General features: G+C 42.3%; 2 protein-coding genes across 10 annotated transcripts in view; both read right to left on the bottom strand.

Moving 5' to 3' along the window:
• The window catches only part of TAF2 (TATA-box binding protein associated factor 2), a 108,948-nt gene extending 105,006 nt beyond the window's left edge, over window positions 1-3,942 (bottom strand). For 5 of the 8 annotated variants that reach the window (XM_077942427.1, XM_077942425.1, XM_077942426.1 and 2 more), the window contains exons 1-2: window positions 3,581-3,942; window positions 2,786-2,839 (exon numbers count right to left, since the gene is read on the bottom strand). In XM_077942427.1, the coding sequence (XP_077798553.1) occupies window positions 2,786-2,839; window positions 3,581-3,664 (138 nt within the window). In that variant the 5' untranslated portion in view covers window positions 3,665-3,942. 8 annotated transcript variants of the gene reach the window in all.
• Window positions 3,943-5,048: 1,106 nt separating this feature from the next.
• Window positions 5,049-27,370, bottom strand: DSCC1 (DNA replication and sister chromatid cohesion 1). Of its 2 annotated transcripts, XM_001097551.5 has the most exons (9): window positions 26,961-27,370; window positions 24,409-24,577; window positions 21,447-21,581; window positions 18,082-18,172; window positions 14,721-14,859; window positions 13,893-13,945; window positions 12,893-13,047; window positions 9,404-9,552; window positions 5,049-6,122 (listed from the first exon to the last, which is right to left on the bottom strand). In XM_001097551.5, exons 1-9 carry the CDS (start codon window positions 27,140-27,142, stop codon window positions 6,014-6,016), a joined length of 1,182 nt encoding a protein of 393 aa, XP_001097551.3. In that variant the 5' UTR covers window positions 27,143-27,370; the 3' UTR covers window positions 5,049-6,013. The 2 variants fall into 2 exon arrangements, with proteins under 2 accessions (XP_001097551.3, XP_077800096.1); XM_077943970.1 differs by lacking the exon at window positions 21,447-21,581 and having other exon boundaries at window positions 26,961-27,264.

Here is a 27,370-nt window from a genome sequence, read left to right on the forward strand (position 1 = left end):
GTGACTAATATTTTAGGTGGGAACAGGGCTGAACTGTCATCTCTCACACTAACAGAATAGCTCAGGGGTTAGCAAACTCTCTCTTAAAGGGCCAGATAGAAATATTTTAGGCTTTGTGGGTCACACAGTCTGTCTCAGCTACTCACCTCTGCCAGTGTAGCTCCAAAACCTCCATAGTCAATATATAACTAAATGGGGATGGCTGTGTTCAGGTAACAGTTCACTTAAAAAATAAGTAGTCAGCCATTGCCAACTCTTTCAGTGGCTCATAGAACTTTGTAAGTTCCCCATGTTAGGAGCATTAGCTTTTCATCTCAATCAAAGACAATAGTGGATGTGTTGGGGTTAAAAAGATAGACTCTTCTGATTATTCTCCTTTTGCCCCTCCTGATCTGCTCTCTACGCTACTCAATACCCTAGGAGTTTCATTAACTGGGCTCTACCCTTCTAGATGGGTTGGTCCAACAGTTTCCACAGAAAGGAAACTGGAAAGCAGAAGGAAAGCAAGTTTATATTAACTACCCCAGATTCCTTTCTGCCAGGCTGCAGGTAAGCAGTAGCTTCATTCTTCTATTAAAAGACACAGTTCCTACAAGGTAACTCTTTCCATGGCTACAGTAGGTTCTAGTAACTTCCCCTTCCCTTTGTTGTTTCAGGCCTGGAAGTGGCAACTGTTCCTCACTGTTAATAGCTCAGAGGGTTCCTCCACCTCATGTTGGTTTCTGTTAACTCTGTTCTAAATAGTCCATTCATTTCCCTCAATTAGCACATATATATATATAGATATATATATATATATGCCATTTACTTCCTGCCAAGATCCTAACCCACACAACATCCAACCAAAGTTTCCAGTGGGAAACTTAAGTCATCCACAACCCCTTTATAGCAGTCCTGAAAAAGTCATGTGCAACTTCTGTCTATTGATTCCTGTGGGACAACACAGGTGGAAGGGGGAATGACAGATGTAAAGAAACTGCATCGAACTCTTACCATTTGCCAACTTTATGCCCTTAAGAAAGTTACTTAACCTCCATTCTTTTAGCTGCCTCAATTATGCCTTAATCCTAATATGAGGATTAAAATATTATCTACCTCATAAGGTAATTATGAAGATTGAGTTAATACACATAAACGTTAGAAGATACCTTACATATATTAATGGCTAAATATATGTTCACTAATTCAATCATGTCAACTCTATTTCAATTCCATTTTCACAAAGGCTATCTACATTTAGGACTTCACCATTTCTCCCCTAGATTACTGCAGTAACCTCTGAACGAGACTCCCTAATTCCCTTGTGTTTCCTACCCAATTCATACAACATAATACAACTCAAGTATCCTACTATAAGATACAAGGTACATAACTTAGAGAAGACTGCATGAGAAATTCCATAAATGAGGAGACTAGATTTAATAAACCTTTTAGGAATATTACAAATCTAAGATTCTATGACTCTTATGAAAAGTGACATTTTTCTATCTATTCAGCTTATCCTAAGTAAACATGTCCATACATGGGTAACAAATCTGACAGAGAAGTTGATACCATCACTCAAGGAAAACCAGCTCTCATTAACATTTTAGTCTATGTAATAAAGGTAGCCCTAAGAAAGTAAATTAAATAAATACTTGAGTTTTCAGCCAGGTGCAGTGGTTCATGCCTGTAATCCCAGCATTTTGGGAGGCAGAGGCAGGTGAATCACTTGAGGTCAGGAGTTCGAGACCAGCCTGGCCAACATGGAGAAACTCTGACTCCACTAAAAATAAAAAAATAAGTCGGGCGTGGTCGTGCACACCTGTAATTCAAGCTACTTGGGAGGTTGAGGTAGGAGAACTACTTGAACCCAGGAGGTGGAGGTTGCAGTAAGCCAAGATCACAGCACTGCACTCCAGCCTGGGTGACAGAGCGAGACTCTGTCTCAAACAAACAAACAAACAAAAAACTTGAGTGTTCAAGCTTTTTCCTAAAATTGATTATATCAGCAATTCATACATCTAAATTGTGTTGGGGGGTGGGGGGAGGTAGAGGGTTTCTAGATCTCAAATTCTCTGTCTAAAACTTCATTACAAAGCAACATCACCTAGTCAAGAAGCAAAAGTTCGGTGGCTCAAGCCTGTAATCCCAGCACTTTGGGAGGCCGAGACGGGCGGATCACGAGGTCAGGAGTTCGAGACCATCCTGGCTAACACGGTGAAACCCCGTCTCTACTAAACAATACAAAAAACTAGCCGGGCGAGGTGGCGGGCGCCTGTAGTCCCGGCTACTCGGGAGGCTGAGGCAGGAGAATGGCGTAAAAACCCGGGAGGCGGAGCTTGCAGTGAGCTGAGATCAGGCCACTGCACTCCAGCCTGGGCGACACAGCGAGACTCCGTCTCAAAAAAAAAAAAAAGAAGCAAAAGTAGCCTCTTAGAAGCCAAGTCAGTGAGTGTATTAATCTTAATCTTTTTCATAGAAGAAATGTCGCTATGGTCTTATACTTGTTTCATGCACAATTATAAAATGCTTGGCTATACAGGCTTTCACACTATATACCAGATAAAGAGTAATAAAATTTTAATTAGGAAATTGAAAAAAAAGGAAAGGGAGAATTTGGGAGGCGATAGATATTAGTAGAAGGACCATGGAACTTGTAATCATACAGACCCTAATTTTAATTCTTACCTATTCTCGAAACAATTATCTGGAAGACTCTAAACTTTCTAAGTACTGTGAGGGGTGGATTGTTACTCTTTATAGTGGACTTGTTACTGTTTATAATTGTTGAGAATAAACTTACCACAACAGATTTTCTCTGGAAATTTATGTTGTTGATGCAGACGACCTGATGGGTTGTATATTAATAAATATAAAAAGAAAATAAGGAAGAAATAATTTTTCTTATTAAAGTATAATTATATCCAAGTATAAATTAGGACTATGTTCTAAGTAATTCAAACTTGCATGTCAATATTTCATTTTAAAACTCTACAAATCGGGGCCTGGTGCGGTGGCTCACACGCCTGTAATCCCAGCACTTTGGGAGGCCGAGGCAAGCAGATCACGAGGTCAGGAGTTCGAGCCCAGCCTGGCCAACAGAGTGAAACCCAGTCTCTACTGAAAATACAAAAGTCAGCCGGGCATCGTGGCACATGCCTGTAATCCCGGCTACTCAGGAGGCTGAGCCAGTAGAAAAGCTTGAGCCCGGGAGGTGGTGGCTGCAGTGAGCCGAGATCGCGTCGCTGCACTCCAGCCTGGGCGACAGAGAGAGACTCCATCTAAAAAAATAAAAAATTTAAAAAAAAAAAAAAACCTCTACCAATTGGGATGATTTTTACAAATCTAGCTACAGTCACGAAAACAGATTTTACAGAAATACAATCTAGTACTTAGAAAAAAACTTAAGTAACCTGCAACGGGAATTAAATTTGCTGAATAACACTGTCATTCAAAACATTTTTACCTTACAAACACCATTTCCATCCAACTAGTAAATTCTAGTTTCCCAGGCCCACCAAGTCAATTTCAAGCAATCACAAAATGTAATTAATGGCAACAAAACCAAAAGGAAGGAAGGGAAATGAAAAAATACTTATAATTTATATGGCCTTGGGCTTTCAAAGCCCTTGTCTCCTTTCTTCCTGTTCATTCTGGCGGGCTCTACACCAGTCAGCGGCATGAAGTGGTCCCGCGGAGCTTGGCTTCCCGGCTTCCCGATGGGATACAGGGCATTACTGGTCTTTGGCACCTCACACTCCCCGCTCCCCTGCGGTCCCCAAAAGTCACGTCTCGCAGCCGGCCAGTCCCCAGGGGAGCGAACTGAAGGGTGCTGCCCGTCTCAACCTCGATCCTTCGACTAGCTCCTAGAAGCCGCCGTCAACAAGCTTCTGTCACAGAGATGCTCCTCTCCGCAAATGCTCAAAGCGACCATCGGCCGACATCTTGTCTGAAACCTCTGACCTCCGACGTCAGCGGAAGTGGAACGGCGGCGGGGGTAGAACTAGGAAGTCTTGTCAATGGGCAGGGCTTGCGATTTTCGCCTGTGCCTTATCGTAAAAAATTGTTAAAATTTAGGAAAGCGAAGAAACTATTTGGTGGATGAAGCGAGAACAGCAGCAACAAAAGGAGGAAAGGTAGTTTTCTAGTACAAGCATATTAAGAAGAATGGAGGACAAAGTTTGCGAAGAGCCAGGTATAAATAGGCTGGGGCAGGGTGCTAGTAACCGGGCGGGGTGGGGTGGTGGGAAGTCTCCCCAAATCAGAAGGTGCGTGCCTCTGGCTTGCTGTGTCAACAGACACACTGGGTCCGGTGATTTAAGCTCTAAAATATGTGATTAGACTGCAGATAGTCTAAATGTCAAAACTCCAGCACTCCAGAGCTCTCACTAGGCACTGCTGCCTTAGTATTTATTTTAAAATATAGATTACAAGGCCAGGCGCAGTGGCTCATTCCTGTAATCCCAACACTTTGGGGGACCGAGGCGGGCCGATAATTTGAGGTCAGGAGTTCGAGACCAGCCTGACCAACATGGTGAAACCCCGTCTTTACTAAAAATTATACAAAATTAGCTGGGCGTGGTGCACGCCTGTAATCCCAGCTACTTGGGAGGCTGAGGCATGAGAATTGCTTGAACCCGGGAGACGTAAGTTGCAGTGAGCTGAGATCGTTCCACTGCACTCCAGCCTGGGCGACAGAGCCGAGACTGTCTCAGGAAAAAAAAAAGAAAAAGAATAAAATATAGACCAGAGGCCAGGCGTGGTGGCTTACGCCTGTAATCCCAGCACTTTGGGAAGCCGAGGCAGGCGTATCACTTGGGGTCAGGAGTTCAAGACCAGCCTGGCCAACATGGTGAAAACCTGTCTCTACTAAAAATACACAAATTAGCCCTGCGTCGTGGCGTGCGCCTGTATTCCCAGCCACTCAGGAGGGTGAGGCATCAGAATCACCTGAACTCGGGAAGCTGAGTTTGCAGTGAGCTGAGATCATGCCACTCTACTCCAGCCTGGGCGACAAAGCGAGACTCCATCTCAAAATAAATAAATAAATAGACTACACATCGATATACTGTGTATGTATATATATCATATAATCCATATAAATGCAGAAACATTTATTAAAAGACATTTCAAAGCCATTGTGTTTGTATTTCATGTTCGTGACAATAAAAACTTGTAAACTTCAGTAACAGTTAAACCTTGTTTAATTAATTATGGATTATCCATTAACATTTTTGAAACTTGGACCATTTAACCTTGGCCTGTACCCCCTCCAACTGTCCTGGTGACCAGTTCATTAGCTAAGTTAAAATTAATTTGCACTTTGATCTAAACCAAAACAAATCAGGAAAATAAAGCTATAAAGGAACTTTAACAAGCATTCCAAAACCAACTAGAAATTACTTGAAGTTTTCGAGTGAGCACTGCCTGTGCCAGTATTCTTCATTATAGGATGATAAACCCATTTTTTCCCCAAAGTGCATGTCTACGCCAGGCAGAGGAGTAATTATTCAGCCAATTTCATGGATGTAAACAACGAATATAAATAATTGATAGCACCTAGTGGCTTCCAGTTTGGGTAGAAGGGTAAAAGTAGAGGGGAACTCACTCACTTGAGAAATGATATTTAAGTGAATAAAGAATTCTCTTCTATGAAACTATTACTATTTAGTTCTCTGGAAAACTTAAAATGTATTAATGATTAGAACATCAAATCCTAAATAAAGAAATGACACTTTAAAAATAAAAAGCCAAACTTTAAATAAATCACAGAGACCTCAGACATAACATAGGAAACAATACTTTCTTTTGTCCTTGTTTACACTGTGTACATAGTACAAATATAATTTGAAAGCTACATCCTATAACATTTAAGAAATAACAACAGTAGTTTCAAAATGCTTAACATGAGGAGGAAAAGGCCTTAGAAAACTAGGTTTTTAAAAGTCAGATATAAAAGTACAAGTTATTTTTCTTGTATCCAGCAACTTTATAAAGCAACTTGAGTCCCGAAGGAAAAACTGTTGTTCTTTTAAGAAATGGGTCTTCTCGAATTATATACTTTAACACCATTTTGCATCGAAGAACGAGAATATTTAGTGAGTAATGCACCTATGGTCTGCTTCTCTCCACACAAATCTCTGTAGGAACAATAAAAAAAAAAAAAAAATGAATATTTTAGGCAACATATTATGATACAGTATTATGTACATATTTTATCTCTCTCCCCCGAATCTGTCTTCTCAACAAACATAAGTGTAGATGTTTGTGGGAGAGATAGGGTGGGAAGTGGTTCTAAGTTTTAATTAAATTAAGTACATTACATGTATTATCTCATTTAACCCACACAATAAAAGTAGGAGTAGGCCAGGTGGGTGGCTCATGCCTGTAATCCCAGCACTTTGGGAGGCCGATGTGGGCAGATCACAAGGTCAGGAGTTCAAGAACAGCCTGGCCAACATAGTGAAACCCTGTCTCTACTAAAAAGAGAAAAAAAAAATAGGGCGTGGTGGTGGGTGCCTGTAATTCCAGCTACTTGGGAGGCTGGGGCAGGAGAATTGCTTCAACTCAGGAGGTGGAGGTTGCAGTGAGCGGAGATCGCGCCACTACACTCCAGCCTGGGCGACGCTGTGAGACTCCGTCTCAAAAAACCAAAAAAAAGCAAAAAACAAAAACTAGGAGTAATGTATTATTTCACCGTATGTTAGATATAAGGAACTATGGCTCAGACAAGTAATAAATGACAAGAGTCAAATTCTGCCACCAGGTTTGTATAACTTCAAAGTCTATGCTATTTCTATTATATCACACAGCCTCTAAATTAGAAATACAAGCAGTAGTGAGGCCTATACAGCAGGGCCTAGAGTCAGAGAACCTGGATACAGGGTACCTGTGTGAACTTGTCTAGGTTACCAATGCTTCCTGAACTTTGGTTTCCTCTTCTGTACCTCAAAGAGAAGAAGATTATGACTGGAACATAACGAGGAGAGGGAGGAATAGGAGGACATGAGCTGGAGAAGGGGCAATAGCTAGATCATGTAGAACCTTGAAGCACAGGGAAAAAGAATTGTGACTTAATTCTACATGTAATGGGAAGATTACAAAATTAAAACACTAAGAGTGTTTTAATTAATGGAAAAGTACAACATGATGTAAGTTTTAAATAATGGAGGTGGCCGGGCACGGCAGCTCACGCCTGTAATCCCAGCACTTTAGGAGGCCAAAGTAGGCAGATTACTTGAGGTCAGGAGTTTGAGACCAGCCGGGCCAACATAGTGAAACCCTGTCTCTACTAAAAACACAAAAATTAGCCGGGTACGGTAGTGCACGCCAGTAGTCCCAGCTACTCCGGAGGCTAAGGCAGGAGAATCGCTTGAACTCAGGAGGCAGAGTTTGCAGTGAGCCAAGATCACACCACTGCACTCCAACCTGGGCAACAGAGTGAGGCGCCGTCTCAAATAAATAAATAAATAAATAAATAAAGGAGCCAATGAGTTGATTATGGAAGCTGAGCAGTAGATATGTGGAGGTTTCATTATATTGTCACTTGAATATTTAAACAGTATAAGAAGGAAAAAGGGGAAGGGGGCAAAAATAGAACAGGGAGAGCAATTCAGAGGCAGGTACAAGATGATCCATCAGGGTTTGCTCATAGTTTGAACCAGAAGGTAGGGGAAGGAAAGGATAGGGAGGATTCCTAGACTTTGGTTTAAGTAACTGGATTAGTAGTGGTGCTGTTAACTGTATTGATGAAGCGGGGTAAGGCCGAGGGAGAAGCAACGATTCTGTTATGAACATGTTAAGCTTGAAATTCCTATTGGATATCCAACTGGAAAGGTGAATTAGGCAACTAGATATAGGAATCTGGACTTCAGGGAAAAGGGCAAGTATGAAGATGAAATTAGGAAGTCGTTAAATTTGTTTCCAGGCCTAGATGAGGGCACCAAAGGAAAAGTATAAACAGAAGAGAAGATGGCCGAAAAATAGACCCGGAGCACTCCAACATTTAAAGATTGAGAAGGAAAGGGAGACATCAACAAAAGAGATGGTTTTCTCCCCTCTCATCCAAGGAAGAGGGGAGAAACTTGTGTTTCAAGTAGGAGGAAGCAGACACTGTCAAATAGTGCTAAGTCAAGTAATCAAGGACAAATGATTAAGCATTGAGTGTAGAAAGACGGATGTCATTGGATTAAGAAGATGTCATTGAGTAAAGGAAAGAATGGGAGGTGAAAAGCATAGAGTGAGTATAGGAAACTTGTAAAAGACATTTTCTTATGAAGGAGAGCAAAGGACATGGGGTCCAATAGGTTGCTATTGTTGTCTTTCAAGATGGGCAATATTACAGAATTTTGTATGCTGGTGGGGTTGATCCAGAAGAGGGAGACATAATAACACAAGGGGTGAAAGGGGTAACTCGAGGATCCAAGTCTTTAAGAAGGCAGAGGAGATGGACCTACTGCAGAAGGACTGGCCTTAGGAGCATGGGAAATTCATACACTACACAGGACTGCAAAGGAAGTAGGTGTACACATGAGGAGGTTGGCTGATTTGGCAGTGAGAAAGAAGGTTGTTCTGGAAGCACTGCTTCTATGTTCTGAAACAAATAAGATCATAAAAGGAAACAGAGGGTACTGCTGGTATGAAAAAGGAAAAGAAGATGTAGAAGAAGCTCCAAGGGTAGAGAAGTTCCATGAGGAAATCATGCCTGGCGAGGGGCCGTTCTAAGTACCACTAGGTTCTTAAGCAAGACTGGCAGCTTCATTGTGTAGTATTCTCCAGAAAGTTTTAGCTGGCCATGTGTAGGCACAGAGTAAGCAGAAAGTTGGGTTTAATCTTTTTAGCTTTTTGCCAGACAAATATGGCAAGAGGGAGAGAGGGCCACAGGAATAAAGTGTAGACAGTAAGAGCTAAGAAGATTGGCCACGGGATTCGAGCTGGGTAAAGAGAAGAAAGAACACCTGAGAGGTGTGACACAGTGACAAAGTTGTAGTGTTAGTTGATTTCAAGCATTAGGGGACTCAAGATTTTATAAGAAGTAACTTTGGGGCTAACGTGTTCTACTGCAATCTGGCCTCTCCCAAAATGTTAAATAAAGTAAGGCATGAGGTGGCAATCAGAGAGGGGTGTTGGCCTTAGAGTCATAGTGGGATATATATTTTGTCCCTCAAAGGGGACAGTTTTCCAGGAATGAGAGCAAAGAAGTGGTTTTAGAAGCAATAGTGAGGAGCAGAGATAACACATACTCCACCTCCAGAAGCAATAATTGTGGAGGACAGAGAAGACAGCCACCACCTAAGAGTTTCTAGGGAAGCAGTATCCTCAGGGAATACTCAAGAAAATTGTGTTCCAATCATAAATCTAAAATGCTGTGCCACTCACCGTAAAAACAACCCTCAAAATCCGTCTTTAATAAATTACTTACTGAATATATGGGGCAATATCTTCTTCTGTCCACTTCTCCCTTAGAGAGAAAAGGCTATTAAAACGTTCCTGATTATCCTCAGGTAAATCATCTACTTTCAGCAAAGATATGATTTCCGGTCTCGAGTGTCTATCCACCAGCGCTAAACCCTACAAGAAATGAGAAGAAACACAGCAGTTAAAGTAATGTTGTAATGTTTAAACATGACTCATTCTTTTACCTTTAGGTTTAGCTTAGCTCAAGATATTCAAAATGTCAGCTACATGGAACTTAAACTATCCAGAGATTTACAACAGCCTTTTTCATACAAAGAGCTCCTTTAAGCAGTGACTTATTTCCTCCTCTGCAATCTGGCTTCTACCACCAGTAGTTTATCAAGATAGCTCTGGTTCTAAAGGTCACCAGTAACCTGTCATTGCCAAATCCAGTGGGCCCTTTTCTTGGATTCATCGTGTTAGCCTTCTATTTTCTTTTTGAGACAGAGTCTTGCTCTGTCACCCAGGCTGGAGTGCAGTGGCGCAGTCTTGGCTCACTGCAACCTCTGCCTCCTGGGTTCAAGAGAGTCTCCTGACTCCACCTCCTGAGTAGCTGTGACTACAGGTACAGGCCACCACGTCCAGCTAATTTTTATATTTTTAGTAGAGAAGGGGTTTCACCATGTAGGTCAGGCTGGTCTTGAACTCCTGGCCTCAAGTGATCCACCCTCCTCAGCCTCCCAAAGTGCTGGGATTACAGGTGTGAGCCACTTTGCCCAGTCCCTAGCCCTCTATTTTCTTCGTTACTGTTGATTACTCCTTCTTCTTTAAATCTCTCTCCATCCCTGACATCACAGTCTTATTTTCCTCATAACTTGATGTTGTAGCTCCCTGAGGCTTCCATCCCAACCACTCTACTTGCTTCACTGTCACTCTACTGAGTAACCTCATCTAAACCTGTAGCCTAAGCCACCACTTACTTGCTAATGACTATAATATTTATATCTTTAGCTCAGATGTCTCTTTTGAGTCCCAGACCTCTGTATCCAAATCTATACATGAACTCGTTTATCATCCAAACCTGCTCTAGTTCCACTATCCTAGGAAAACAGGAAACCTAAGCATCAGCTTTGATTCCATTAGTCAAACACCATACCTATGTGGTCACTGAAGTCTATGTGATAGATGTTAAGACTTCAGGATTCCTCTATCCATTCCCCCATTACCTATCTCTTTGACCAGTACTCTCTTAGTTGGGAACATATGTGTTGACAGCCTGCACAGTAATCCTTTTTCAAATCTAACCAACCTTCCATCTGTCCATCTTCTTTACTGTCATAGTATTCTTTTCAAAAGGCCAAACTGATGCGTTTCTAATGAGGTAACCCCTCTAATTAATGTCACTCAGTGGCCTCAAAGAGCTTTCTAGATAGAGTTGAAATTCCTTAGCGCAGTCCATAGTGTCCTTACCTCACAAGCATCCTTTACTCCAGCCCATGCATCCCTACAACAGTGCCTCAGTTTTTATTTGCCCCCCAACTTTGCCATGCTGTCCCAGATTTCCACCTCTGGCCTTCCTACCATCTAGAGAGCAACAGTTCATCTTTCCACTCAGCAGCTAAAACGTCTGTTCCTTCAGAAAGTCACCCATGATTGACCAGTCTGATAGCTAAGCCCCTTTTCTTTGCTCTCATAACATCGTGTGCACGCCTTTCCCGTGGCGTAGATCACTCTGCATTGTAAGAACAGATTTATGCATGTAATATGTGTCCATACCCCATTGCGAGTCCCCAGGCTAAGCACCATGATGACACCTTGTATGACATTTTCTCCTGAGCACCTAGCATGGTGCCTCGACATAGAACTCCATAAATACCAAGCAAATCTTTACATTTAACTAACGGTATATTTACCGAGTATACGCCACATGCCAAGCAGTATGCTACATACTAGCAAGCAACAGCAAACAAAATGCCATCAAAGTAGAGAGCGGTGAACCACATAAACATTTTTCCAAGCTAAGGGGAGAGTGCCGTGAAGGAAAGCATAGCGTGCTATCGAACAGTAAAACCAGAGGCCTTTGCTTCAAGCGGAGAATGAAGGAAGGCCTCCTTGATGAAGTGACTCAGATGAGCAGGAGGTGACCAGATGAAATTAGAGTATCATTCTAGAACAAAAAGCTTTGTTTGAAGGTCCTAAGGTAGGTGAGAGCTTGATGATCTTGAAAACCTGAAAGAGGGCTGGTATGCAGTGAGCAGAAGGGAAAGTAGCCAGAGATGAAGCTATGAAGGTGATCCTGAAGGGCCTTTATAGGCCAAGACATGAATTCTGAGTTTTTTCAATCCTGAGTGCAATAGGCAACCATTAAACTGATTTAAGGCCAGGTGCAGTGGCTCACACCTATAATCCCAGCACTTTGGGAGGCCAAGGTGGGCGAACCTCCTGAGGTCAGGAGTTCGAGACCAGCCTGACCAACATGGCGAAACCCTCTCTACCAAACATACAAAAATTAGCTGGGTGTGGTGGTGGGTGCCTGTAATCCCAGCTACTTGGGAGCCTGAGGCAGGAGAATCCCTGGAACCCAGGAGGCGGGGGTTGCAGTGAGCTGAGATTGAGCCACTGAATGAGACTCAGTATCAAAACTAACTAACTAACTAAATAAATAAAGTGATTTAAGCAGGACATTCATCTGATCTGACTGGCATTTATTTATTTATTTATTTATTTATTTTTTGGAGACAGAGTCTCGCTGTCACCCAGGCTAGAGCACACTGGCATAAACTCGGCTCACTGCAGCCCCCGCCTCCCAGGTTCAAGGGATTCTCCTGCCTCAGCCTCTCGAGTAACTGGGATTACAGGTGCCCGCCACCACACCTGGCTAATTTTTGTATGCTTAGTAGAGATGGGCTTTGGCCATGTTGACCAGGCTGGTCTTGAACTCCTGACCTCAGGTGGTCTGCCTGCCTTGGCCTCTCAAAGTGCTGGGATTACAGGCGTGAGCCACCACACTTGGTCTGACTGGCATTTTTAAAAGATCATTCTAGTAGCACCACAGAGAACGGATTGGAAGGGAGCAAAAGTAAAAGTGCAAGGGGCCTGCCTAGGGATGCTATTGCTGTTTAGAGGCAGAAAATCAAGGTAGTCTGGACTAGGAGAGGGGTGCTACAAATAGTGAGAAATGGAACAAAATAAGATACCTGAGTAGGAAGAGGGATTAAGAGGAAATGGACCCAAGCAATCTTACAGAGGTGATAGATATGTTCTAAAACTGTATTGTAGTGAGAGCAACTTACTAAAATTATTAAAAATATTTTAAAGGTGTAGTTTATAATATGTTAAGTATACTCCAATACTTTATTGGGTTTTAAGGACTATGTGATGGATTGGATGTACATGCACTCCTAATGGGTGTCTAGGAAAAGAAATTGGTTCCAAATTCAGCTCCAACTCAAGTATCATTCACCTAGTAATTAATCAACTGTTGAAGTAAGGTGGAAATGTCTATTGCTATTACCTTAAGCTGATCAAGACTAGTTATCATTCCTTCAGGAACACTCTGCTGCCATACTTCTTGAAACTCAGCGAGATTGAATTTCACTGCATTCTGAAGTAGCATTTGTGCTGTTGCTCTGCATATTTTATCAGCATCCAACTCAAAATAAACTTCGCCTAAGGAAAAGGTATCAGATAGTTTCAAATTACCATCTTATAATTAAATACTATACTAACATTTCCTTTTTTTACTGCAGTTTCTTGAAAGGAATTATACACCTAAACTCACTTCCACAACCCTGTAGTTCGTTTTTTTTTTGTTTTTTTGTTTTTTTGTTTTTGAGATAGAGTCTCGCTCTATCTATCACGCCAATGCACTCCAGCCTGGGTGTGATCTCGGCTCACTGCAACCTCCACCTCCTGGGTTCAAGTGATTATCCTGTCCCAGCCTCCCAAGAAGCTGGGATTACAGGTGTGCGCCACCACGCCTGGCTAATTTATTTTTAGTAGAGATGGGTTTTCACCATGTTGGCCAGGCTTGTCTCGAACTTCTCACACCTCAGGTGATCTGCCCACCTTGGCCTTCCAAAGTGCTGGGATTACAGACGTGAGCCACTGTGCCGGCCTTTTTTTTTTTTTTTTTTTTTTTTGAGAAGGTCTCACTCTGTCGCCCAGGCCAGAGAGCAGTGGCACAATCAAGGCTCACTGTAGCCTCGACCTTCCCAGGCTCAGGTGATCCTCCCACCTCAGATTCCTGAGTAGCTGGGACTACAGGCCTGTGCTGCCACACCCAGCTAATTTTTGTATTTTTTTGTGGAGACAGCGTTTTATCATGTTCTCCAAGCTGGTGTCGAAATCCTGGGCTCAAGTGATCCACCCACCTCAGCCTCCCAAAGTGCTGGGATTATAGGTGTGAGCCACTGCACCCAGCCAGAGTTCTTATTTTTAACACCAACAGGCTTTAGAAAGGTATGCCAGTTTTAACATATAAGAGTTAAATGAGAATATTTTCCAAATCTTACCTTCATCTACATATTTCTTCCCATAACATTTAAGACAGTGTTCTATCATTTCCCTGAAAAATTTAAAACACCCATTTGAAAAGTTATAAGTATTTTTATGCACTATATTTTAACTCCACTGCCAACTCAAAATTAAGAAAGAAATTTGATATTTCAAATACTAAGTGATTTTGGTTGCCAAATAATATTTTATTTAAAGTAGGAACTAAAATATACTGAGTAGCTACTATGTGCCAGGCCCCATGCTAAACATTTTAACATCAATTATGTAAGCATACATTTATTATTATAAAATAGCTCAAACATATTATTTCCTTACTTTATTTATTATTATTTATTTTTATTTATTTTTTTTGAGAGTGCAGTAGTACGATCTCGGCTCACTGCAACCTCCACTTCTGGAGTTCAAGCAATTCTCCTGCCTCGGCCTCCCAAGCAGCTGGGACTACAGGCAAGCACCAGCACGCCCAGCTAATTTTTGTATTTTTTAGTAGAGACTGGGTGTCACGATGTTGGCCAGGACAGTCTCGATCTCCCGACCTCGTGATCCACCCACCTTGTCCTTCCAAAGTGCTGGAATTACAGGCATAAACCACTGCGCCTGGCCTATTTCTTTATATTTTTATGGCCCAAAACAAACAAGATAATGCATATGTATTCACCCCAGTGACCAAAATTCCCAAATCTTCTTTGGTTGTAATTTTAAACATTTCTCAAAGATATCAAAATATAACTATTGTAGTTTATGCCCTGGGTTTAATTCCAATCTATAAAAGAACTCCCTTCCCCTTAAGGAAATCTGGATAGACAAGAAATTAAAATACTTACTCTGGCTCCAATGGTCCAAGTTCCTGAAGGCATGTATTCAAAGGAACTTTGCTAAAAGACCATGATTCAGAATCCACAAGCTGAGTTACATGATTCAGAAGTTTCATCTCATAATCAAATTCAAGAATCCTCCAATAACCTACAAATCGCATAAGTTATATTTACCAAAGAACTTTTTTTTTTAAGGCAGGGTCTCAACTCTGTCACCCAAGCTGGAGTACAGTAGCGTGATCTCAGCTCATTACAACCTCCGCCTCCTGAGTTCAAGCAATTCTCCCATCTCAACCTCCGAAGTAGCTGGGACTACAGGCATGCACTATCATGCCTGGCTAATTTTTGTATTTTTAGTACAAACAGGGGTCTACCATGTTGGCCAGGCTGGTCTTGAACTTTCGACCTCACATGAGCAGCCCACCTCGGCCTCCCAAAATGCTGGGATTACAGGCATGAGCCACTGTGCCTGGCCCAAAGAACATTTTATGTAAACTAGCTAATAGATTGATAAAGTCACAGCATACTCTTGCCTACTGCAAAAATGAGACAATAGGCTGGGTGTGCTGGCTCACTCCTGTAATCCCAGCACTTTGGGATCCTGAGGCCAGGAGTTTGAGACCAGCCTGGCCAACACAGTGAAACCCCATCTCTACTAAAAATACAAAAACTTAGCTGGGCACGGTGGCACACACCTATAATCCCAGCTGCTCAGGAGGCTGAGGTATGAGAATTGCTTGAACCTGGGAGGCCAAGGTTGCAGTGAGCCACGATTACACCACTGCACTCCAGCCTGGGCAATGGTGAGACTGTCTCAAAAAAAAAAAAACAACTATTCACTTTCTGTAAACAGTGCTTCTTCTTAAGCTTTTCTCCCAATCATTTTAAATTGTATCTTCAGGGAGATCAAGTTGTTTTTCAAGAGTACTTTACATATGACTAGCTTTTCTCAAGTGCTTTCTTTCTTCTTCTTTTTTTTTTTTTTTTTTTTTTTCCTTAGAGATGGGGTCTTACTCTTGCCCAAGCTGGTCTTAAACTCCTGTGCTCAAATGATCCTCCTGCCTCAGCCTACAGAGTAGCTGGGATATTAAAGGCACATAGCATGGCACCCTTCTCTCCAGTGCTTTGACATTCAACTATCTCACAATAATCTTGTCATTCTAAACAGAAATTAGGAAATCTGCAGTTGGTACAGTCATTTCATTAGAGTATCATACAAATGAGGTAAAGGTCATAGGTTCACTATTCATGATCATCTCTGCTGTGCTGGACTACCATGGTTATAACTCTCATCACAGCTATCTTGCAGAGGCATTTCTATACTCACAAAGAAGTCCAGCTCACCAAAGAGATGATAGACTCTGAGGTACAAGGTGGATGAGGGCCAAGTTAAGGGCTGGGCATCATAAAGATCCCTTTCCTATTCCTGTGAGAGATTATGACATGCCATTTTATTTATTTATTATTTATTTGTGATGGAGTCTCACTCTGTTGCCCAGCGTGGAGTGTAGTGGCATGATCTCAGCTCACTGCAACCTCCACCTCCCGGGTTCAAGTGATTCTCCTGCCTTAGCCTCCTGAGTAGCTGGGACTATAGGCATGCGCCAACATGCCCAGCCAAGTTTTTTGTATTTTTACTAGACAGGGTTTTGCCATGTTGGCCAGGCTGGTCTCGAATTCCTGACCTCAGGTGGTCCACTTGCCTCGGCCTCAAAAGGGCTGGGACTACAGGCATGAGCCACTATGCCTGGCCATGAAATGCCGTTTTATAACTGATGGCAGGACCACCACCCCAGAGAAAGAAAAGTATACATCCACCATTTCTAAGGGAGAATGTTTCTAGTCTTACTCTGAAAACATAAAGGCAACATTTAAAAAATGGATTGTGTGATGTAAAACTGAGGAAGAAAGCGAGAAGTAATCTACGCATCCCCCTACAGAAATTGTATCCATCCCCATGCTGTTAATAATGCAAAGGGCTGCATTAAAATGCATAGTTTCATCTGCCTTTTTTTAAAAAAAAAAAAAAGAAAAGAAAAGCTTTAGGGCCGGGCACCATGGCTCACACCTGTAATTCCAGCACGTTGGAAGGCCAAGGCAGGAGGATTACCTGAAGTGAGGGGTTCAAGACCAGCCTGGCCAACATGGCAAAACCCCATCTCTACCAAAAACACAAAAATTAGCTGGATGTGGTGGCACGTGCCTGTAACCCCAGCTACTCAGGAGGTTGAGGCATGAGAATCACTTGAACCCACGAGGCGGAGGCTGCAGTGAGCCGAGATCACGCCACTTTACTCCAGCCTGGGTGACAGAGTGAGACTCCATCCAAAAAAAAAAAAATTAATTTTGCTAGTTCAAGGACCTGGGTTATATGCCATATGCTGTCACTAACTCCACATGTACCCTGGACAAGTTAGTTGCCCTTCCTAGGCCTTAGTTTCCTTACCATTTATAAAAAATAAAAGATTAGACTATTTGATGTCTTAGGACTTTATTTATTTATTTATTTGACGGAGTTTCACTCTTTCACCCAGGCTGGAGGGCAGTGATGCGATCTCCACTCATTACAACCTCCGCCTTCCAGTTTCAAGGGATTCTCCTGCCTCAGCCTCCCGAGTAGCTGGGATTACAGGCGCCCACCAACACGCCTGGTTAATTTTTGTATTTTTAGTAGAGATGGAGTTTCACCATGTTGGCTAGGCTGGTCTCGAACTCCTGACCTTGTGATCGGCCAGCCTCGGCCTCCCAAAGTGCTGGGATTACAGGTTTGAGCCACCGCGCCCAGCCTGGACCTTTCTTAATCAAACATGGTTCTTCCTTTACCATTTAATTCAAAAAAATTGGAAGGAGTCAAAGTGTGATTAAAGTCACTGGTAGCAGACTGACCTCATGTAAAGATAATCACATGTAGTCTCTATCCCACAACGAGAAAGACAAATATTACCATCTTTTCTTTTTTTAGACAGAGTTTCACTCTGATGCCCAAGCTAAAGTACAGTGGTACCATCTCAGCTCTCTGCAACCTTTGCCTCCCAGGTTCAAGCAACTCTCGTGCCTCAGCCTCCCAAGTAGCTGGAATTACAGGCATGCACCACCACACCCAGCTAATTTTGTATTTTCATGGAGACAGGGTTTCACCACGTTGGCCAGGCTGGTCTCAAACTCCTGGCCTCAAGTGATCCACCCGCCTCAGCTTCCCAAAGTGCTAGGATTACAGGCGTAAGCCACTGCGCCCGGCCCAAATGACACCATCCTTAAACCCAAAAGAATATTAAATAAACTATATGCAGTAGGGTGAAGATGTCCAAAAACTTCTCTCCCTTATGATGGCCAATGTCATCATTGTTATAATAGTAGTAAGTAACACTACCTCCAATCTCACAGGCATTTAGAACTTGTAATTGGGTCATTATTTCTTCCTCACTTGCCTGAATTTGATCAAGCAAATCTTCAGTCGTATACTGCAAAAAGAAAAAAATATTTTAAGACCTTTGAAGAATATTTTGTTTTTAGATTTCTTGCTGAATATTGGGGAATACATGAACAGATTAAGGCAATATTTATGCAGTAGCTCAGTTTCTTTTCTTAATGTATAATGATTTCTACACAAAATCAATGTATATCTTAGAAAACAAAGAGGTAAATCTTCATGACACTGGATTTGGTGATGGCTTGTTAAATGACACCAAAAACCAAGCAACAAAAGAAAAAGTAGATCAACTGAACATCACCGAAATAATCAACTTTTGTACTTCAAAACATTATCACCACAAAAGGACAAATACTGTATGATTCCCCTTATCTGAGGTATTAAAAGCAGTGAAATTCATAGAGACAGGAAGTAGAATGGTGGTTGCCAGGGGCTGAGGGGACGCAGAAACAGGAGTTATTGTTTAACAAGCACAGAGTTGCAGTTTGAGAAAATGAAAAAGTTATAGAGATGGATGGTGCTAAAGACTGCATACCACTATGAATGTACTTGATGCTACTGAACTGTACACTTTAAAATGGTAAATTTTATTTTTTCTTTCTTTTTTTTTTTGAGATGGAGTTTTGCTCTTGTTGCCCAGGCTGGAGTGGAATGGCACGATCTCAGCTCACTGCAACCTGCACCTCCCAGGTTCAAGTGATTCTCCTGCCTCAGCCTCCCGAGTAGCTGAGATTATAGGCGTGCGCCACCACGCCCGGCAAATTTTGTATTTTTAGTAGAGACGGGGTTTCTACATGTTGGTCAGGCTGGTCTCGAACTGCCGGCCTCAGGTGATCTGCCTGCCTTGGTCCCCCAAAGTGCTGGGACTACAGGCATGAACCACCCCGCCCGGCCTCTTTTTTTTTTTTTTAATACAAGGTCTCATGCTGTCACCAGGCTGGACTGCAGTGGTGTGATCATGGCTCACTTGCAGCCCCAACCTCCTAGGCTCAGGTGATTCTCTCACCTCATCCTGGGACTAGAGGTATGCAACTATGCCCAGCTAATTTTTAAATTTTTTGTAGAGACAGGTTCTTGCTGTGTTGCCCAGAATGGTCCCAAACTCCTGGGCTCAAGCAATACTCCCACCCTGGCCTCCTAAATTGCTGGGATTACAGGTGTGAACCACTGCCCCCAACCCCAAAAATGTTAAATTTTATGTTATGTATATTTTACTGCAATAAAAAAAAGCAAGAAAGTCAAAAGACAGCCCACAAAATGGGAGAAAATATTTGCGAATAATATATCTGATAAAGGACTAGTATCTAGACTATCTAAAGAATTTGCTTACAACTCAGTAATAAAAAGACAAATAACTAAAAATCAGGCAAAGAAACTGAATAGGCATTTCTCCAACGATATACAAATCGTCAATAAGCCCGTGAGGTGTTCAACATCAATGGAAACTAGTGCAGCCACTCTGGAAGACAGTATGGCAGCTTGAAAGCTTATACAGAGTCACCATATGACCCATCAATTCCACTCCTAGGTACATACCCAAGAAAAATGAAAATATAGGTCCACATAAAAACTTGTACATGAATGTTCACAAAAGCATTATTCATAATATCCAAGAAGTAGAAGTTACACAAATGTCTATTAGCTGACAAGTGAATGAATAAAATATGGGTATGTCCGTAAAATGAGATATTATTCAGCAAGAAAAGGAATAAAACACTGCAGCCGGGCGTGGTGGCTCATGCCTGTTATCCCACCACTTTGGGAGGCTGAGGCGGGCAGATCACCTGAGGTCAGGAGTCCCAAGACTAGCCTGGCCAACATGGTGAAACCCCATCTCTACTAAAAGTAAAAAATTAGCTGGGCATGGTGGCGTGCACCTGTAATCCCAGCTATTCGGAAGGCTGAGGCAGGAAAATCACTTGAACCCAGGAGGTGGAGGTTGCAGTGAGCCAAGATTGTGCCATTGCACTCCAGCCTGGACAAGAAGAGCAAAACTCCATCTGCAAACAAAACAAAACAAAACAAAACACTGATACATGCTACAACATAAATGAACCTTGAAATGATTAGGCTAAGTGAAAGAAGCCGGTCAGAAAAGGCCACATATTATATGATTCCATTTATATGAAATGTCCAGAATAGGCATATATATAGACAAAGTTTATTAGTGGTAGCCTAGAGCTAAGGGGAAAGGGGAAAGAAGAAAGTGGTACTGGAAGGTGACAGCTAAAGGCTACAGGGTTTCTTTCTGGGGTTATAAAAATGTTCTAAACGTGATGGTGGTAATGGTTTCACAACTCTGTGAATGTACTAAAAAGTATTCAATTGCACACTTTAAAATTGGTGAATTGTTTGGTATGTGAATTATATATCTCAATAAAGCTGTTACCAAAAAAAGTTTTAGAAAGAGCCCATTGGAAAAAAAGGGAACTTCTAGTATAAACATGGTCTTCATATACCAGCAGAGTTCTGTCATTTTTACTTTAAAAACTTTAAAACTGGCCGGGCGCAGTGGCTCACGCCTGTAATCCCAGCACTTTGGGAGGCCGAGGCGGGCGGATCACGAGGTCAGGAGATGGAGACCATCCTGGCGAACACGGTGAAACCCCATCTCTACCGAAAATACAAAAAAATTAGCCGGGCGTGGTGGTGGGCACCTGTAGTCCCAGCTACACGGGAGGCTGAGGCAGGAGAATGGCCTAAACCCGGGAGGCGGAGCTTGCAGTGAGCCGAGATCGCACCACTGCACTCCAGCCTGGGCAACAAAGCAAGACTCCGTCTCAAAAAAAAAAAAAAAAAAAACACTTTAAAACTGTTTTTTACTTTGTTTATATTTTTCCATACTTTCAGGAATTAGTTAATTTTGACACTGGAGTAAGAATATCTTCCATTATGCCCCTCTCAAGAGCATCTAGTCATATTTTTAATTAAATAAAAAAATTTTTTACCTCTAAAAAACTATTATTTCAAAGTTAAGAATATGAGAAGCTTTTAGCTATATAAATGGCATTATTATATATAGGATCTGCCTTAAAATACTCTAGAAAAATTAAAAAGATGGAAGGATAGAAAGGGGATAGAAGAAACAAGACTGACAGGACATTAATTGTTCAAGTGAATGATGAATATATGGGGGTCATTATACTACTCTGTCTGTTTTGGGGTATGCTTGAAATTTTGTAACTTTTTTTAACACAAGCATTTAACAGCTATATAACATAAATTTTAAAAAGAATGTGACCATTGAGTGCCTCTGATTATAGTTGTTAAATTCCAAATAAAAAAAGTGAAAATAAGAGTCTTACTTTTGAGCTATTTGAATCCTTCTCTTTTTGACTGTCAGGTCCTTCATACGGATTTTCCATCAAAAGTTTCTTTAGCTTCTTTAACTTAGGTCTACATCTTCTTAATTCCCAATAATTATTAGAAAAACCAAAGATCTGGAAATTGTAATATATCATAACCTTTTAGGGGCCATTCTAAAGGAAAATTTCATATAAAATTCCAACTTATTAATCTGCCCCCTCAACAAGTACTGAGAAAAGGAAGCTCCAAGGTATTCTGCTTTGTATGAGGAAGGTATTTTTCCAGCCATCTTGACTAGATGGATGGGCATCCTCAAGACCATCTTTTCAGATCCCCTTAATAAGATACTGTCAACATTGTAAGAATCAATAATTGAGTGTCACATCTCAAATATACTCTGAAAACTAGAGTATGCCCAGAAAAAATGACCAGGATGGTGACAATTCTCCAAACCAGGTGGAAACAACTAAAAATGAATATACTTAGGCAAAAAAAAAAAAAAAAGCAGAAAACAGAGAAAAGGTATTATCATAGTCTTCAAATAGGGACGTTAAAGGGAAGAGGGAGTGTGTTGCTCATGTCAAAATGAGGCAAAAGCTAAAGGAGAGACTGCTGCTGAATGCAAGATCTTTGTACTGGTTAGAACTGCAGCTAATTCCTCTGTTTGATTTGTGAAATAGTGAGAGCCTACCACTCAAAATCCATTTGATAAGAGGCCAGAGAATGGATGAGTATCTGTTATCCTTGCCTGCACCTACAGGACTTGCCTAGTTCCTAGCACTGAGTAGTTGCTCAATAAGTGTTTCAGGCCGGGTGCGATGGCTCAAGCCTATAATCCCAGCACTTTGGGAGGACGAGACAGGCGGATCACGAGGTCAGGAGATTGAGACCCTCCTGGCTAACATGGTGAAACCCCGTCTCTACTAAAAAAATACAAAAAAATCTAGCCGGGCGAGGTGGCGGGCGCCTGTAGTCCCAGCTACTTGGGAGGCTGAGGCAGGAGAATGGCCTAAACCCGGGAGGCGGAGCTTGCAGTGAGCCGAGATCCGGCCACTGCACTCCAGCCTGGGCCACACAGCTAGACTCCATCTCAAAAAAAAAAAAAAAGTGTTTCATAAAAGAAAAAAAAAAGGCTAAACTGGATTACCTTTGGGATGCCCTCCAACTCTGAAATGGAAGGACAGGGGATGCTTCTACTTTCAAACTAGGATAAGGCTTGATTGACAAGATGAGGCCTAGAGCCTGAAGGAGATGTTGCTGAATCTAAGGCCTCCCAAAGAAGAGCTTAAGGACCAAATCTGACAGACTGATTTTATCCATAGTTAAAAGTGGTTTGCTGTTTCATGATCATCTCAGGAAAAACAAAGCAAAACAAAAAAATGGCAGCCTTCTGGCTACATCCAATACACAGATATTGTGGTATGCTTTTGTGTGCTAGGGGAGGTTTGGCATAGTGTTTCAATTAGATGCCAACATTAAAAAAATTAGATTTCACCCCAAAAATCTAAATTTCAAGAATTACTTGGAAAAAATAAGTCTAGCAATGCTGGGCCTACTTTCCCACAAGGCAGCTGAGTAGTGGCCATCCACCTACTTGGGGATTGTGCTTTGCCATTTGCTGCAGACCCAACCACTCCCTGTTACTCCTGGGTATCTACCACCATTTATCAACCCCAGCCTATTTCTTATGTAACCCTTTAAGCATCTGAGTTTCAATCACGATTATGGCTTTGGTTAGCAGATCCTGAAGTTTTAGCCAATCTCAGTACATAGAATTTCCATAACAAGCAAGAGCTCAAAGATTCTTATAGACATTATTATGCCCTCACAAAAACACCTACAGAACACATAAGTGATGGAAAAATTACTTTTTTACAATAGGATGAACTGCCAATATTTTTAGTTAATTACAATGAAAGACTTAAAACCCTATAAAAACCAACCTAGTGTATTTACTGGATGTTCCTCTGTTCTAGTAACATCACATGAATCACTGAAGCTTCCCAGCATTTTCCCTTCGTTCCTCTCCAACTCTGTATTTAAGGATATAGTTGGCCTAAAGTCATTCTCAAAGAAATAAGGGCTATGCTTGCATTGTTATATATGTAACAGACAGAATGGAGATTTGTTTGGTTACTGCCATCAATATTCTCCAAAATAATTAAAAATTTATTATACTTGGTGATGGATATTAATGAACTAAACCAACTTCAAAGCTAAGAAACACACTTCCTTCAAAAACTCAAATTTCTTCATTTCTTTTCTGGAGACAGAGTCTCGCTCTATTGCCCAGGCTGGAGTGCAGTGGCATGATCTCAGCTCTCTGCAACCTCTGCCTCCTGGGTTCAAGCAATTCTCCTGCCTCAGCCTTCCAAGTAGCTTGGATTACAGGTGTATGCCACCACACCTGGCTAATTTTTTGTATTTTAGTAGAGACAGAGTTTTACTGTGTTGCCCAGACTGCTCTCAAACTCCTGAGCTCTGGCAATCTCCCCACCTTGGCCTCCCAAAGTGCTAGGATTACAGGCGTGAGCCACCACACCTGGCTCAAATTTCTTCATTTCTCCTCCTCATAAATATTATCAAATGAACCAGTTATGGTTTGAGGGAGTCTCCTATCAAAACATATCCACAGCAAAATCTACTAAAAATAAGTAGGATTTTTAGAATGAGTCATTGAATAACAAACTTTGCACATTATAGAAAAAAGATCAAATTGTCTGGGACTTGAAAATCAAAATAGGAAAAATCAGACAAGTTCACAAGACTCCAACAAACCAGTTCACAAGACTCCAACAAACAAGCAACAAACAAGCAAAATGCTGAGAAATTCAAATTTCTTTAAAGAACTTCTTAGATTCTCCCTGATTATAGATTTTCCACATAAAGTTTTTAAAGACCAAATTACCATATCTGTTTTCATTCTCAGACTTTTATAAATCAGAGTACAGAAAAGAGCACCTCAGTGTGAATAATGTTACAGTGTGAATCTTCCTTCTTCAGCTGGTCTGGAGTTTTACAACCAGGAATGAAAAGCAACATATTGGAAGTGTCTGCTATCTTCAAGTCGTATGTTTTGTCTTTACTGCACAGCACAGCTTGCTCGTCTTTATCACCACGAATCACAAGACTGTAGCAAAATGGGGGAAAAATACATGATTTATTGACATTCCAGTAGACATTTTCATTAGAAACAGTTCTCAAACCCTCTAGGCTTACAGAACTTAGAATTAAGTTTTGATGCTGCCTCTGCCCCCTGCTAGCACAATGATGGATTCCACACAGCAAGCATTGGGCTAAGTGAGAGCCACACAGACGGCCCACCCAGAGCCTCATTAAGGAAAAATAACTAAAGATGGGCAAGACAGATCCACAGAGGCCAAGAGGACAAATGGCACTACATGGCATCTTTGTGAAAACTGCTGGAAAGAACATAAGACAAAGCATCTTGAAGCCTCAGTCAAGCTGTCAAATTTTCTACAACATGCTAAAGTGGTACTTCTCAAATGTATGCACAGGCATCTTAGAGAATGTTGTTTAAAAGCAAAGTGGGATTCAGTGGGTCTGGGATGGGACCCAGGGTCCTGTATTTCTAACAAGCTCCCCAAGAAAGGCCAAGCTGCTGCTCCTGGTACCACCCAAGTGTCGTCCTTGTTTTGTTCTGAGTATTCCCTCACAATCAAAACAGCACATCCTGGCCCAACCATAAGTTGTGTTGCCAAAAAATTGGGACCTTATGAATAAAAGGATGCAGTGGTGAATGAAAAATATGAAAAGGATATGTTTACAAACTGGACTAAACCAAAGACTTTGACAAAGGGATTTTGTCAAAGTTGAAGAAAAGCAAGGACACCGTGGCTCATGCCTGTAATCCTAGCACTTTAGGAGGCTGAGGCCAGAAGATTGCTTGAGAGCAGGAGTTTGAGACCAGCCTGAGAAACAGAGCAAGACCCCATCTCTACAAAAGAAAAATTTTAAAGTTAGCTGGGTGTGGTGGTGCACATCTGAAGTCTCAGCTACTCAGGAAGCTGGTGGGAGGATCACCTGAGCCCGAGTAGTCACGGTACCATCATGCAGTGAGCCATGATTGTGCCACTCCACTGCAGCCTGGCTGACAAGAGTGAGACCCTGTTCCCACCACCCTCTTCCCAAAAAAAAGATAAAGAAAAAAGAAGGAAGAGGGAAAGGATGAAGGTGAAGAGGAGGAAAAGGAAGGACTAAAGACAAAGATGATGGCAACCACAGGGGAGTTGGTTCTAGCAGTTTTCCTTGTCTGTAAAGTATTTAATACTCCTGTGCGCAACTCGTTTCTTTTGAATAAATAATAAGAAACCAGAAATAGCAGACTGTGTATTTATTTTTGACTAAGTCTTCATTTAAGTGAAAAGAATAAAAGGTTTTTTAGATTCCCAGCGCTAATAAATGCTTGATAGGCCCAAGTACCTAGTCTTTAACATTTATTTGTCTAACTGCACCACCCCCACTTTGAAATATTTTGTTTATACCATCCCTCCCTACACCCCAAAATTAAAAACACACGTTTCCAGGGCCTTTGTTTGTTTGTTTGTTTTGGCCAGCTGGATTAACTAGAACTGGACCGAGAGAAAGCCCTCACACCTGAGTTCCTTTCGCAACTCTCCACCAACTGAGCTGGGATGGAAACAGACGAGTGAAGTTCTTTCAGTTCCGTTAAAGGTACTTTGAGGTATATAGTAAGTATCTGAAGAATGGCCAGTTTACGCTAAAACTCTTTGGTGGGCAAAGTTCGAAAATTGAAAGACAGCCTAAAGGATACCATTAAGAAAAAAGAGAAAAAATAGCCTAATAAAATATAGGTGTCGGAGGACCAATCGTGCAGAAGAGAATCAAGCTGGAGCTTCCTATTTTGCAGGAGTTGGGACTGCACAGGGTGGAGGGATACAACGATTCTCTAGACTTCTCAAGACTGCTTTAAAAAAACTACCTCAACTTCGACTTTTAATCAATCATCTTGCAGCAACTTTGTTTCTGACCTGGAATTAGAAACAGCTTCAGATTCCTACTGAGCAAGTTTGCTTTGGGGTGGGTGGGGGTCTCACCCAATTACCAAGTCTGTAAGCTGATTCCCAACACTTCCTATCTATCGTCTGAGTAAAATAAATATAAGTGGAAGGCAAGAATTCTATAAATAGTGGATATCACCACTGTATTTTAAGGTAGAATGACCATGACCGGTGTCCTGTAGAGTCCCTGTAATCACCGGTAACTCTTCAAAAACTTCACTGAGGTTGTATTAGTATTTCCCGACCTGCTCCCGCTGACACAGGTCCCCAAAGTCAGCTGGACCAGTGCTACTCATCACCGCAGTGCAGCTAACTGGACTGCCCACCGGAGGCGTGGACTCCTCGGGAACAGGCTATGAGCCCCCCGCCAAGTCAGTGCATCTCTCTGGCCGTTTCCTCATCCCGAGTTTCCCCGATTAGAAAATAACGTGGCCGGCCCGAGGCTGGGGGCGCGGTGTGTCCAGGGCTCACCTGTGTCCATCTTCCAGCTGCTGGCACAGCGTGGGCTCCAGCTCCAGCAGGCAGAAGTCGCCGGCGGCAGCGCCGCTGGCCCCCGGGCCGAAGCCCAGGCAGTGCACCGCTGGCAGCAGTTCGGCCGCGTTCAGCTTGGCGATCTGCAGCGTCGCATCCACCTCCTCGCGGGTCCTCTTCATCGCAGCGCCGGGTCTAGGAGTCCCGCCGCGCCCGGGTGGCGGCGGGCTTGGCAGGCAAGAAATAAGTTCCCAAGCAGCGGGACGCTAGGAAACCTGAACGTTTCGAAAGCCCGCCAAGGCGGCAGTGGGCGTGTTTCCGGGGCGGAGCGCGCTGCGGGCACGCCCTCGGGAAGGCCTGCGCGCTCCTGGGTACGTGAGCCCCTCGGTGCCCCACGCTGTACCGCGACT

Source organism: Macaca mulatta, chromosome 8, assembly GCF_049350105.2.
Source record: "Macaca mulatta isolate MMU2019108-1 chromosome 8, T2T-MMU8v2.0, whole genome shotgun sequence".
Classification (NCBI taxonomy): Eukaryota; Metazoa; Chordata; class Mammalia; order Primates; family Cercopithecidae; genus Macaca; species Macaca mulatta.

Bases quoted from the DNA above. Each gene is read 5' to 3' on its own strand.
- DSCC1 (XM_001097551.5), bottom strand. From the start codon at position 27,142: ATGAAGAGGACCCGCGAGGAGGTGGATGCGACGCTGCAGATCGCCAAG. The intron at 21,582-24,408 runs GTGCTCTTTTCT...TACAATTTCCAG, and splicing joins GTAACATTATTCACACTGAG to ATCTTTGGTTTTTCTAATAA. The intron at 6,123-9,403 runs GTAAGTAATTTA...TTGTTCCTACAG, and splicing joins GATATTGCCCCATATATTCA to AGATTTGTGTGGAGAGAAGC.